Raw genomic sequence first — 12,437 nt, forward strand, 5'->3', positions numbered from 1 at the left:
CTGGTTCCACGCAGGTAAAGAGAATGTGGGACCATCTCACGCAAGGCAGGCAGCTGCTCGGGTGGGGATCAGGCCCAAGGCCAGCAGCTTTTCACGCAAATGAGCATCCAGACCAGGTCACACTGACTGCCAGCTCTCAGCTCCTAAGAGCCCTGGGCCTGTACCAAAAACACTGTTTAAGCGATTAAGACTAAAGCCTCAGAGTTCCCAGGCCCGCTTAATCTTAGCATCCTACCATTTTAACAAATGAAACCCCCAACAGGTTACGTTGGAAAGAAATGAGCGGAGCCCGAGTTTAAAACTGGTGGACATGCAGGTGGTCCCTTTCTTTGGCCAAGATAATACTCGTCAGTGGCTCTGTATCTGTATGATCCCAGCTTATACACGCCTGGCTGGGTCAGCGTCCTCTGTGCCCAAGCGTTCATAATTTTGTTACAATATGTTTGTCACTCAAAAACTTAAAAAATCTTTACAAATTTATCTCTTCCTTGGTTGCAAAGTTTGAATAAGGGTTATAAAAATATATGAAGTATTAACCCACAGTTAAATAATCAGCACCATTATATAGTCTCCAACAAGCACTGCATTTAGTTAATGGAAGGTCAACTATAACAAACAGTTATATTATGCATCAACACAGTAGAAAGCCGAGTTTGTACTTAACTGCTCTTCAAAATAGAGGACCCTTCTGGACCACAGAGCCCCCTTCCCCATGGTTAAGTTTTTCTGAGTTAATTCAAATTTTGACATGAATTTTTATAAGGCTTAAAAAATCTAAATTACATTGTGTGTGCATGTGTGTGAGTGTGTGTGTATGTGTGAGTATGTATATGTGTGAGTGTGTGCATGTGTTTGAAGATGTGTGGTGTGTATGAGTGTTATGTGAGTGTGTGGTCTATATGAGTGTGTGTAAGCATGTATGTATGTTTGGTGTATGTGAGTTTGTATGTGTGGTATGTATGTGTGTGAGGGTGTGTGCTGTATATGAATGTGTGTGGTATGTAAGAGTATGTGTAAGAGTGTTATGTGTATGGTGTGTGTGTCTGAGTGTGTGTGAGAGTATATATGAGTGTGTGTGGTATGAGAGTATGTGTGTATATGTGTATGTGAGTTTGTGTATGGTTTCTGTGAATGTATACATATGTGAGTGTGTGGTATATATGAATGTGTGAGAGTACATATGGTGTGTGTATGGTTTCTGTGTGTGTGTGTCTGTGTGTGTAGGTCTGAGCACAACTTGAAGTTTGTTATTTCCTTTCATCACTGGGTTCCAGGTATTGAACTCAGGTCATCAAGTCGGGTGATCAGTGCTTTCTGCTGAGTCACTGCTGTCTAACACCGTGTGTCTTAAGTGTTTTGTTCACTGGTTAGGAAAGGCTCAACAAAATCTCTAATCACACCTTACTTGTTTTCAAAGAGAAAATGGTGTTTTCCTATTTGGAGCTAGCCTTTCCAAAGACCAAAACAAAAAAAAAATTATGATTTCTAATTTAAAACGATGTAGGGAGAAAGGAAAAGGAGGCAGGAAAGGTCAGGGGCTCAGACCTGATGACCCTGCTCCAAAATACCAGCCCTAGCGGATCATGCACCCTGGAGGTAAAGCAGGTTCTGCGGCAAATGAAAGCAAGTGACCAGCCTTCAGCCGGCGACCAGGCTTGCCTGGGCCGAGCAGCACCAGGGTTTCCTTTAGGCGCAGGGACGGCTCTGTGGACACCTGAATGCACAGCTCCTCACCAGGTCCCCTGATCAAACACCTCGTTCAAGAGGGGCTGCTCCTCTGCTGTGGGCAGACCTGCCCTTTGAGCCTCACTGCTATGGTTGGCTCTGCTGTCTAGACACAGGCTAGGCATTGACAGCCTGGCTGCTCCCCTTGCCTTGTGCGGATGACCAGGGTGCTGTGCACACAGCATGGGCTTGGGCTGTTCTTAAGGAGGAAAGGAGAGGTAGGGAGCCAGAGCAGCATGGCTGAGCCTCATGGCCTCTCCCAGAGCTGCTGGAAAGCACACCCTCGCCCTCTGTCCTCCAACCTCAGCCTGCTGACCAGTAAACGCTCCTCTACCCACATTCCTCCCACTCTGAGGCAGTGTGCAAAAAAGAGAAAATAGCCCCTCTGTGACTAGACCTCTGCCTACCCCTACCTCTTCCTGTGGGCACAGCATTTCCAAGCTTTCTTTTACTTTCTTAACATTAAAACAAACTCAGTAACAGACCCCGCCTTATGTCTCCTGAATGCTTCAAACAAACCCATTTGCTCATAATTGCAGGAGGAAAAAAAAAAAAAAAACCAGCCAGGGGTGACCTGGATGTTTTGAATTTTCCAAAGAGAGAGGACTTGTCGGAAGGGGTTGGTGGGGGGAGCCATCTGAGGTGTCCAGGGTGAACTGGGATGCTGTGAGTGTTTGTTTATCCTCAGAGGTGACAGCAAAAGCACCCCAAAATGGTTGTTCCCAACCGCTTGGCATCTAGGAATACTCTAAGGCTGTAATGTTACTGCCCCCACCCCCAACATCAGGGCAAAGCCCTGCACCGTGACTTCTGCAGTGGCCATGTCATTTTGACCAGAAGGACCAGACCAAAACCTTTGTTTTTCAAAGGCAGAATCTTTAGGAGCCAGGTGTACTGCTGACCAAAGGCCATCTTGTCCTCTCTGTGTGTACGGGGAGGAATACTCATAGCCTTGCATGGTCCCCCTCAGCTGCCTGTCCCCCTTTTTCAGAATCAGAAGGAAGGTTCCCAGGTAGACATGAGGATGAACCAGTCCGTTCTCATGAGCATGAGGGCCTCCCCCCATTTCCCCCATAAAGAGGACTCTCAGAACCACAGAGCACCAGGAAGAGAATCTCACAGCCCAGTTGGTAACTCAGGTATGGGGCAATGAGCACTTTCCTGTGATGTCACTAGGCAAGATGGGATCTGAGAGGGACAGGTGCAGGGCACCTGGCTAGCCCCACTGGAGAAAAGGGCCACTGGCTTCACATTCACCTGCAGCCAAGGCGCCGGGAGGCTACACACTGGAGGGACATTTCAGGAAATCTGAATGGGAACTGAGCTCCTTGGAGCCTTGGGCTCACTTCTCCTGCCTGTGTCTCCAGATCCAAAGGGCTACAGATGATCACATAAAATAAGCTTTGTCTTCTGGTCAGAGGCAGGTCTGAATGTGTCAGGCAAGGCTGGAGCGAGGAGGCACATGGCTGGGCTGAGAGGATTCTCGGCATCAGGAGAAAGGTGGGAAGCTACGGCTTCCAGAGCCTATCTGGGTCACAGCCCCCTGCCACAGCTGCAGGGACAGGTGTGGCCCAGTGATGGTAAGAGAGACCACTTTTCTCAGTTTTTTATGTGCAGCTGACATGTGGTCTCTCCTAAGGACATAGGACACCAGAAATCCAGGCTTCTGAGTTGACCCAAGCCCATGTCCTGACCATTACGAGCACAGGGTCTAGGGATGCTGAGTTCCCGTTCTCCATATTGATCTGTGTCTTCAGTTTAGAGCCATCTCCCCTCTGTATGCAACAGCTTGTCTCTTCTGGTAATTATAACTCCCAGAATTTTCTCTTAAGATGCTGGGAACATCTCTTATTCTTGTATCTCTTTTGGATATGGGAGCTGAGGTCATGCATCTTGAATCTTTTTTTTTTTTCTTTTGTTCTTTTTTCAGTTTTTTTGAGACAGGGTTTTTCTCTGTGGCCCTGGCTGTCCTGAAACTCTGGTAGATCAGGCTGGCCTCAAACTCAGAAATCTGCCTGCCTCTGCCTCCTAAGTGCTGGGCCGCCTGGCACATTCTTTTTTTTTTTTTTTTTTTTTTGGAGACAGGGTTTCTCTGTGTAGCCCTGGCTGTCCTAGAACTCACTCTGTAGACCAGGCTGGCCTCAAACTCAGAAATCCGCCTGCCTCCGAGAGTACTGGGATTACAGGTCTGCACCACCACCGCCCAGCTGACCTATTCATTTCTAATGTGACATATTTTCCTCACTGAATGTCCTGGATAGTACGACACCACTTCTGCAATGCAGGTCACGGGCTCCCTTCAGGGTCTGTGCTGTCCTGGGAGTGCTGTGTGTATGTTGTACATGTGTGTGTATGCTCATGGTGCATATGTGCATGCCTCCCATGTGTACACACATGCATTGTGCATGTGTCTGGCTTGCTTAACTGCCTAGAAGTCTTTGTAGACACTCTTGGGAGGGGGGCACATAATCTGAGAAACACTGCTGACATTTATAGTGTTTCCTTCTCAAAGAGAAACTTGTCTTCAGACATCTTTTTTAGTCCTGGATCTCTAGGAAATTTTATTCAGCCACACAGAGGACCAAAGTGCTACTCTGTGGGAACAGCTGACTCCACTAGATGGCTAGGAAGTAGAAGTGCTTATGTGGGGTCTGTGGCTATCTTGGAGAAAAGAGGAGAGCGGAAAGGAGAGGGAGGAATAGAGGGACAGGCGTGTGTGTGTGTGTGTGTGTGTGTGTGTGTGTGTGTGTGCATGTGTGTTTGTATGTAAAAATATCTCTGTTTTTGGAGAATAACAACTAACTTGAAATCTGTTTTTCCTTTCAGGAAGTCATTTAATTTAACTGGTGAATATCTGCTGTGAGCCTGTGGGTTTCAGCGAGGAGGGGGCTCTGTTCTCCTCAGAGTAGAGGGGTCTCTGCAGGAGGTTTAGGGCAGGAAATGGCTCAGGTTTGGGGGTGGGTGATTTTGGCTCTGGGCCATCCAGGAGGTGGCATTTGCCTAACTCTTCAGTTCCTTCTGAATGTGAAGCTATTCTTTGTCCTGTGTTTGGGCTTAAACCAGGGAGAATTCACCCTGTAAGGCCACATGGGAGAGAGACAACCAGCAGGTAAAGAGGCAGGTAAGTCTTACTTGATTCTAGCCAGACAGTACAGCCAGGTGTGTGAGCACAGGGCACAGGGCACAGGGCACAGGGCACAGGGCACCAGGGAATAGGGTACAGGGCATAGGGCACAGGGTACAGGGCCCAGGACACAGGGCATAAGTCATAGGACACATGGCATTGGGCATAAGTCACAGGACACAGCACTGGACATAGGGCACAGGCTACAGGGCACAGAGCACAGGACATAGGGCATAAGCCACAGGACACAGGGCACAGGGTAGGGAAAGTTGGGGCTTTGAGTTAAAGGGATTCTCAGGGTGTTCAGGATTGTAAATCACACTATCCTGGAGGATTCTTGCCCATGGTTTGACATGAAAGGAGAATTTCCTGCCAGGCAATTGCTTTTCTTTAAACCCACAAGGTAGTTTAAAGTAAACTTCCTCGAAATGACTTTTATAAAAGTTTCTGAAGACCAGTTTTTCTTTGAGAGGACCATGTTTTCTAAAAAGTTTGCCCCTCAAAGATTCACACCTCACTGCCTCAGGGTATCTGAGTTCTAGCATCTGTTTCCTAAGTAACAAAACCTGTATCTTCTCCACTGTACTGGCACCTCACAGAAGCCCACCCCTGCATCCATCTGCACCTCTCCCAAAGTGCTTCCCAGGCCAGGGCACTCTGCAGACCTGAGCTTCAGCAGGAGCATGGCCAAGCTCTGTGGGCCTTAGATCCAATGTCCCATTGCTTTGACGCTTTCTCGTAGAAGCTGGAACTTTTCCTTCTATGTTCCATTTTAATCACGGTTATTTATCTCTTCAGTCGGTCACAAAGTCCTTTCTCCTCTGCTCTCAATATTATGGTTTGAGTTAAGGTCTTGGAAATCTTGGTGACAGAGGCCCTGGTCCTGGCTGTCTGGAACCAGCAGGTGTCTGGGGTCTCGTGGATTCACTGCTAGGTCCAAGCTGAGCCCAGAGCTAAAGAGACTAAGCCCCTGAGGAGCTTCGAGAGGCAGTGTGCAGGGTCAGGGGTCTCCCCACAGCTTCCTTGTTGTCTTTTTAAATGCAAAATATTTCTCTAGAGTCAAGAGCCTTGAACCACTTTAGACAGCGCGCAGAGGCCACACAAGAATGGGGCCTTTGTTACATGGTCTTCACCAATCGGTTTTTTTTTTTAAGTAAATGGAGCTTTTTTTTTTTTTTTCTTTTAACAAAATCTCCCATGTAGCCCTAAGACACAGGCAGAATAAACCGCTCTGCCCAGTCGTCTGGGAGCTGGGAGCCAGAGGAACCCACCCGTGCTCTGAGAACAAGAGGCGACTTCGCTGGAGTACTAAGAGTCTGCAGCATCAAACTCAGGGCTACAGAAAGGACCATGTGGTGCTGATTACAGCGCCTGCCTGGTGGAGCAGAAAGAAGGTGAAGTCTTCTCTCCTGATGGGCCCCGGGAACACACTGACAAGCCACGAAGCTAGAAGAGCCGGTGACCTTACAGGGGTTTCTGCTCTGAGAAGCTGAGCTCAGAACTGGAGGCCCTTGAGGGGACTGAAGTCAGGATAGCTCAGCTCAGGTTACTCCTAGCAAGAAGCGAGGCTGTGCCAATGCAAGACCACTTTCTTGGCAGTAGGTCAGGCCACTATTACGACTTGTGGGCTCTGGACATTTTCCCTTAGCCTGGTGCAGAAGGCACCTGTGTGGCAGTAGAGCAGCCAGTGCCAACCCTTTTGGAAACCTTGTTTGACCGGGGTTGTTTAGGCAAGACTACCTCCCATTTATTCATGTCCGATGCTCTTCCCATGTCTCCTGGCATTGGTAGGGAAGGTGGGCCCTGTGACTCGAGAGCCTGTGTGCTCACTCCTGCTGGTCTTTAAAACCAAGCCTTCAGTTCTCCATGGCCATCAGCCTCAGACAAGCTCTCCTGTGCTTTGCTCCGTGGTGTTCACTCTGGTAGAGTGCTCTGGCACAGCTAAGTTTTCCAGGGAGCCCATTCTGGCTGGGCAGATGTCAAATGGCCACCCCTTGTGGCAGGACAGAGCTTAGCAGGTGACCCATGACCTTATCAGAGGCTCAGCGGACCTTCATCTTAACACCTGTCCACCCTGGTGCCATCTCCAAGGACAGTTCGCAGGGACAGAAGCCCAGCGAACAGCCTAGACCTACCTGTTCGTTAATCTGACACATGGCGAGGTTTTGGTCATCACAGGAACATGCTACACGGATGTACTTGAGCCAGCTGCCAGCCCCTGCCTGATTGGCATCCACGCAGAACTTCTCACTGCCCAAGTCTTCAGAGATCTGCTGGGGAAGAAGCAAACTGAGGTCAGAGGTGCCCGCCCTGTGTGCTTAGATCACGCTGCACTGGCCTCAGGGGTCAGGCAGGATTGCAGGTTGTCTAAGATCTCACCCAGTTCTAGGCAAGGAGATGCTCTGCCCAACTAGGCTACCTGGTCCTAGGAACCTCTGGGAGATTGGAGGAGAGAAGAGGGTGGCCTTTGCGGTTTGTACAGAGTAGCTCACAGTCAGGTTAGGCAACGACGAGTCTCTAGCATGGTCAAACCTTCCAGTAAGCTGTCCAGGTGTGAGAAAGCAGAGCCTTCTTGTGTCTGACACAAGCCCTCTGCTAAGGATGGGGTGGGGGTGGGGGTGGGCATTGAACTAGAAAAAGCACGTCTGAAGGTAAAGGTGTTATCAGGATGTGTAGCTGCACCCAAGTCCGGGTGTGTGAGCCCGTGTGCACATGTATGTGTCTGGGTGTACCTGCTCCCATCAGACATCAAACCTCCTGAATGCCAGAAAAACATTTGTTTCCTTTCAATCAGAAAGTTTCAGTTTGGCCCTGGCCAGCACGCAGATGCCCAGCTTCCTCACCACGTTCTGCTCAATCCCCTTTGTTGTTGCTGCTGTCTTCTGAACTCAGCTTCAGAGACCGATTTGCTGATCTCTATCCCCCAACCCCACCCTGAGGTTGCTTGCAAGAAGACCTGGGCCACAGGCTGGCAGCTGGAGGTGCAGTAGACCCTTCCAGCTCTTGCCTGCTTTTCCTGGTGCATATGGTAAGCTCTAATCTAAAGAATTTGAAGACGGCAGCAACCAGGGTGGCTAACCAGGCATGCAAAAGAAAGGAAGGGTAACTGAAGGGCAGTTGTTGGTCAAGGGTCTCCTGGGGTATGGGGTCTCCTGGGAAAGGAGTTTTCAGGTGGGAAGGATAGAGTCTCAGCAGGCAGGAGTTTCATTTTCTGAGAGAGGTTTCTCCATATAGCCCTGGCTGTCCTGGAACTTACTCTGTAGACCAGGCTGGCCTCGAACTTAGAAATCCACCTGCCTCTGCCTCCCAAGTGCTGGGATCAAGGGCATGTACCACCACTGCCCGGCTCAAGCAGGCAGGAGTGATAGAGTCTGATGGACCCATCAGAGGTGGCAGGAGGAGCTCCGCTCAGATAGATGCTTCACGCTCAGCACATGCTTTTCGAGATCCTTGTACACCCAAGGCAGACACTGGAATTCTTTTGAAAAGTTCAGCATTAGCAAAGAACAATGAAGCCAAGTGGTTTGCGCCTGTTCCCTCTTTCCCTGAGGACTCTGCCATGAAGTCTTGACTGTGAGCACGCTGAGAGGAAGTGGGTCTTCAGTCTCTCTCCCCCTCAGCTTGCTTTGTCTCCCATAGGATGCCTATCAGTGAGCCCCGGGTTCCAGACGAAGGGTAGGAGTGAATGCCTGAAGGTGCTAGGTAGGAGCAACTTAGAATGTGGAGCAGGAAACCCTGCAGCTCCCAGAGCATGGTAAATCTCCAACCCGAAAGACCTGGTTAAAGAAATCGCAACTCAATTAACAGGAATAGGAGCCTACGCCCAGATTGGGCAGATCTGCCTCTACACTACTCATCTATGAGATCTCACATAACCTGCACTTTCTCCAGGCCACCTACTTCTATCCGATCTCCTCCCACCTCCTCCTCCGATCCCCTCTCCTCCTCCTCCATCCCTTCTCCCCCAAAACCTTTCCAGCTCCACCTTCCCTCCCACTGCCCAATCACTGGCTCTAGCCTTTATAGGAAAAGTTAAGATGGGGAGAAGGTTCACAAGGCACCTGTATAAGTGATTAACTCCTTGTCTGCAGCGCCTCCCAGGAGTGGAGTTAGGATCAAAATACAAGACCAGGGCTATCCCCAACACATGGCTCTGCTGACTAGCACAATGCCAGCTCTCAGGGTCCCACGTGCCCCCCTGGGTGACTGGCAGATTCCCTGGAAGCCGCTCTTTCGTACCCATGAGGCAGCAGTGGCCTAAAAGGGCTAAGCACTGACTCCATCAGGCAGGGGCATGGGTTACATCTTTCAGCCACTTGCCCCATGTTCCCTCTTAGCCCACAATCAGCTCAAAGGTCTCATCACTCCTGGCTGGCTCTGGATGAGGCCATGATGCAACTATATTTTGTGCTTGAAGAAGGTAGGCGGTGAGAGACGCCCAAGTGCAGATGGTCGAGTGAACAGAGCTCACACTGTGCACAGCCTGCCTCCCACCCTGGGATCCCCGACTTTCCTCCCAGAACTCAGAACACTAGGATTCAGACATGGTTGGCAAAGCACGGAACCCAACTGTATTCTCTGAGCTTGGGGAGCAGGCAACTTTCTGAGAGGTATGGCCTTCAACTCTAGAGGCATTAGGATAGAGGTGTGGCCTCCCCTGCGCTCTGGGGCTCAGGGGATGGCTGCCCAGGGAGATCTCTCCAAAGGGCTGAGCTCAGCAGAGGCTGTCCCACCTTAGACAGGATGTGACAGTCAGTCCATCTGGAGTTTATTCAAGGTCCTGTCACTCAGGGATTAGATAGAGCCTTCCCTGTTTCTTGCATATCCTTGGAGGCTACTGCCTGCCTACCTTACTCCAATTTAAAGGCAGCCCAACCCAAACACTACTATCCACTGGTGGGGATAAAGGCAGAGTGAACAATAGCTATACATTGAGGCCATGAGGGCTGATGAGGGAAGGTCGCCCATTCTCCAAGAAGTGGGCTCAGGCCACCAAACCCAAGAGCGAGTGTCCTCCTTAGTCACTCAGCATCTTAGAGGCTCTTCCCAGCGGCTGACACTGCAGGAAACTGTTGAGGAAGACAGCCCACGGGTTATGACAGGTTCATAAGGCAGCTTGGCCCCCTCCTGAGACAGGGATTGAGAAGTGCTCGCTGCTGAGAGACCAGTGGACCCCTTCCTCCCTGTCAGAGGGGTGAGGGACTTCCTGTGGACCCCCGCCACATGGATGTCTGAGCAGATGGTACAGAAGCCCATGTCTTGTCTGTCTCCCTGTCCTTATTCTGTCTATCTTCCACTTTCTCATTTTTCTGTTTTAATTTTTACAACGCAGGGCTTGGGGATCTAGTTAGTAGTGCTTTGAATGACCAGGGCTCTCTGGGGACTTTCCTGGTGTTTGGCTGTTGATTTCTTAGGTTGAGGCCGCTTTTCCCAAGGACAATCTTTATTAATTGGCTAGTAACGACTATGGTAAAATGTTTGGGAGCTTGTTGAGATCCAGCTAGCCATATGGATGCATATGTGTGCATGCAAGATGTGTATGTGCATGCATATGCTTATGGGAATATAGCTATGTGGGTATGCACATATGCACACACATATGCATATGTGTATACACAAGAATCTTTACTTATATGTATACACATGTGCATAGGCATGTGTGTGTATGTGTGCACTCAGGGGTCATAGTCATGGTGTGGTGTAGTTTTTGAAAATTTAAAAATTTCACTCCTATGAGAAAGTGACCCAAGCAGCTGCTGATCCTAGACTGTGACCTGCCCTGGCTTCCGTCTCACACTGGCCCCTGAACCTCTGGACAATTGCTTTCCTGGCGGTCCTTAAAGATTTGAGAGCGTTCCCTTCTCCATGTGGTCACTGTGGGCCCTATTATACCATCTCTCAGAAATCAGGCTTTCCGGGTCTGAGGGGTGCCTGTGAATACTAAGCTGCCCCTCCCAGGGAGGGGAGAGCTCCTGCTTCAGCCTGAACGGCAGTGGATATCCTAGGGGAGGGGTGGCATTCTATACGCTCTTGAATCCACCAAGCAGGCCTGGCTTCTCACGGGTCCCTGGCACTGACCTCTCTGAGCCAGGCTCTCACCTACACTGATGAAGCCTCAGTACTGTGTCCTAGCTGAGGGGCCCTCAGCTGGCCCACTGTGACTCTGACCAGTATTTGCTGCACTCTGAGGGTTCTTGAGATGCTTAGAGGAAGGCCTGGCGTGGGGTGGGGGTTGAATTATCAAGGACACAGCCACAGGCAGCTTAGCACGTGTTCCTCACTGCACCAGGGTAACAAGGACCTGACGCCAGAGGCAACAGCACTGGCCCAGCTTTTCTGGTCTGGAATCTGGCCTCTGCTTGCACCTAAGCTCCAGCAATGCTCTGGCAGAAGCCCTGCAGCTCTGATAGTTCCATTGATGTCTGAGAGCTCACAGGGGGGAGAGAGTGAGGGCTTCGTTAGGTATTCCTCACACAGGAGACACGAAGGGTCGTGATCTAGGGTGGCAGTATCCCCGTGGCTGTTTCCCTATGGCTGTGGAGCTGAATCTTATCCAGATTTGGAGTTCAATACCTACCCACTTGAAAACCTGGCTCTGGGGCTGCTGGAATTGAGCCTGTGGACTCCCATAATTGCCGGCGGAAGCGGCCCTTTTTGCCCATTTGCCCCCGCTTGGCCTCTCGGCCTCCACGTCCCTGCCAGCTCCCCCAGCTCATCAATCACCCGCATCAGGAATGCTGAGTTAAGAAGGGAAGAGATGGAAAAAAAATCCTCATAACCTTGACAATTTTTTTTGCACATCATTTGAGGTTTCCTGCACTTTTAATTTGTGGTTCTCTGCTGGGCTAACTCTTTCACATTTAATGGGCATGGCCAGAGGCTGGCTCCGTATGGGATGTGCACACAGGCGGGAATACAGAGACATCTGTCGTCAGCTCACCTAATGGATTCCCGGCCCGCAGGAAGGAGTGAGGCCTAGGAGTTACCCTGTTGGCCTATGCCCTATGGCTACGGCATTGTGTTGGGTGTCTATAAGACTGTTACATGTGTCTTCTACCTCCCTCCTCCATGCCTTCACACTCACATCAATGTGAACACATATGCACAGACACAGATACACAGAGGCACATGTGTGAGCACACGTGCAGTAGCTATGATTTATGACATTCACGAGGAGCCAAAACAGAAAGTCCATTCTTGGGACAGAAAAGAGGAGGGCAGGCCTTCTGGAGACACCTCAGTGTGGCGGACATGGAGCCGGAATGAGCTCATAAATCTGATCCGGCCGCTCATTATGGGCGTGGTGGTGACATGACCAAGTGCTAAGCAGAAACTCGCGGTGGGATGGAGTCTGTTGCTGCCAGCAGACAGGGGCCTGGCTACAGGAGCCAGGAGGTCAGGGGCCCATCTGCTCAAGCTGAGAGGAAGGGAATCTAGGGCTAGGAAGGAGAGAGCAGTGGGCTGTGTTGTCTGGGTGTCTGTCCCTTCTGACCTGGGCCTCCACTGGACAGCTAGCTACCAGACTAGTGGTGCATAATGGAGGTCCAGGAGGGAGTTACAGGGACACTCCAGGGTTTGGATGCTGCAG

At 50.3% G+C, this 12,437-nt stretch overlaps 1 protein-coding gene across 4 annotated transcripts in view; it reads right to left on the reverse strand.

Annotated features, from left to right (window-relative positions):
- The window catches only part of Prdm16 (PR/SET domain 16), a 329,823-nt gene that overhangs the window by 46,784 nt on the left and 270,602 nt on the right, over window positions 1-12,437 (reverse strand). Inside the window, exons 1-2 of one of the 4 annotated variants that reach the window (XM_052178325.1) lie at window positions 7,269-7,402; window positions 6,985-7,119 (exon numbers count right to left, since the gene is read on the reverse strand). In XM_052178325.1, the coding sequence (XP_052034285.1) occupies window positions 6,985-7,005 (21 nt within the window). In that variant the 5' untranslated portion in view covers window positions 7,006-7,119; window positions 7,269-7,402. Of the gene's footprint in view, window positions 1-6,984; window positions 7,123-7,228; window positions 7,403-12,437 lie in introns of those variants that run through there. The other 3 variants (XM_052178326.1, XM_052178324.1, XM_052178323.1) reach the window with 3 other exon arrangements.

This window comes from Apodemus sylvaticus, chromosome 3, assembly GCF_947179515.1.
Source record: "Apodemus sylvaticus chromosome 3, mApoSyl1.1, whole genome shotgun sequence".
NCBI classification, from domain to species: Eukaryota; Metazoa; Chordata; class Mammalia; order Rodentia; family Muridae; genus Apodemus; species Apodemus sylvaticus.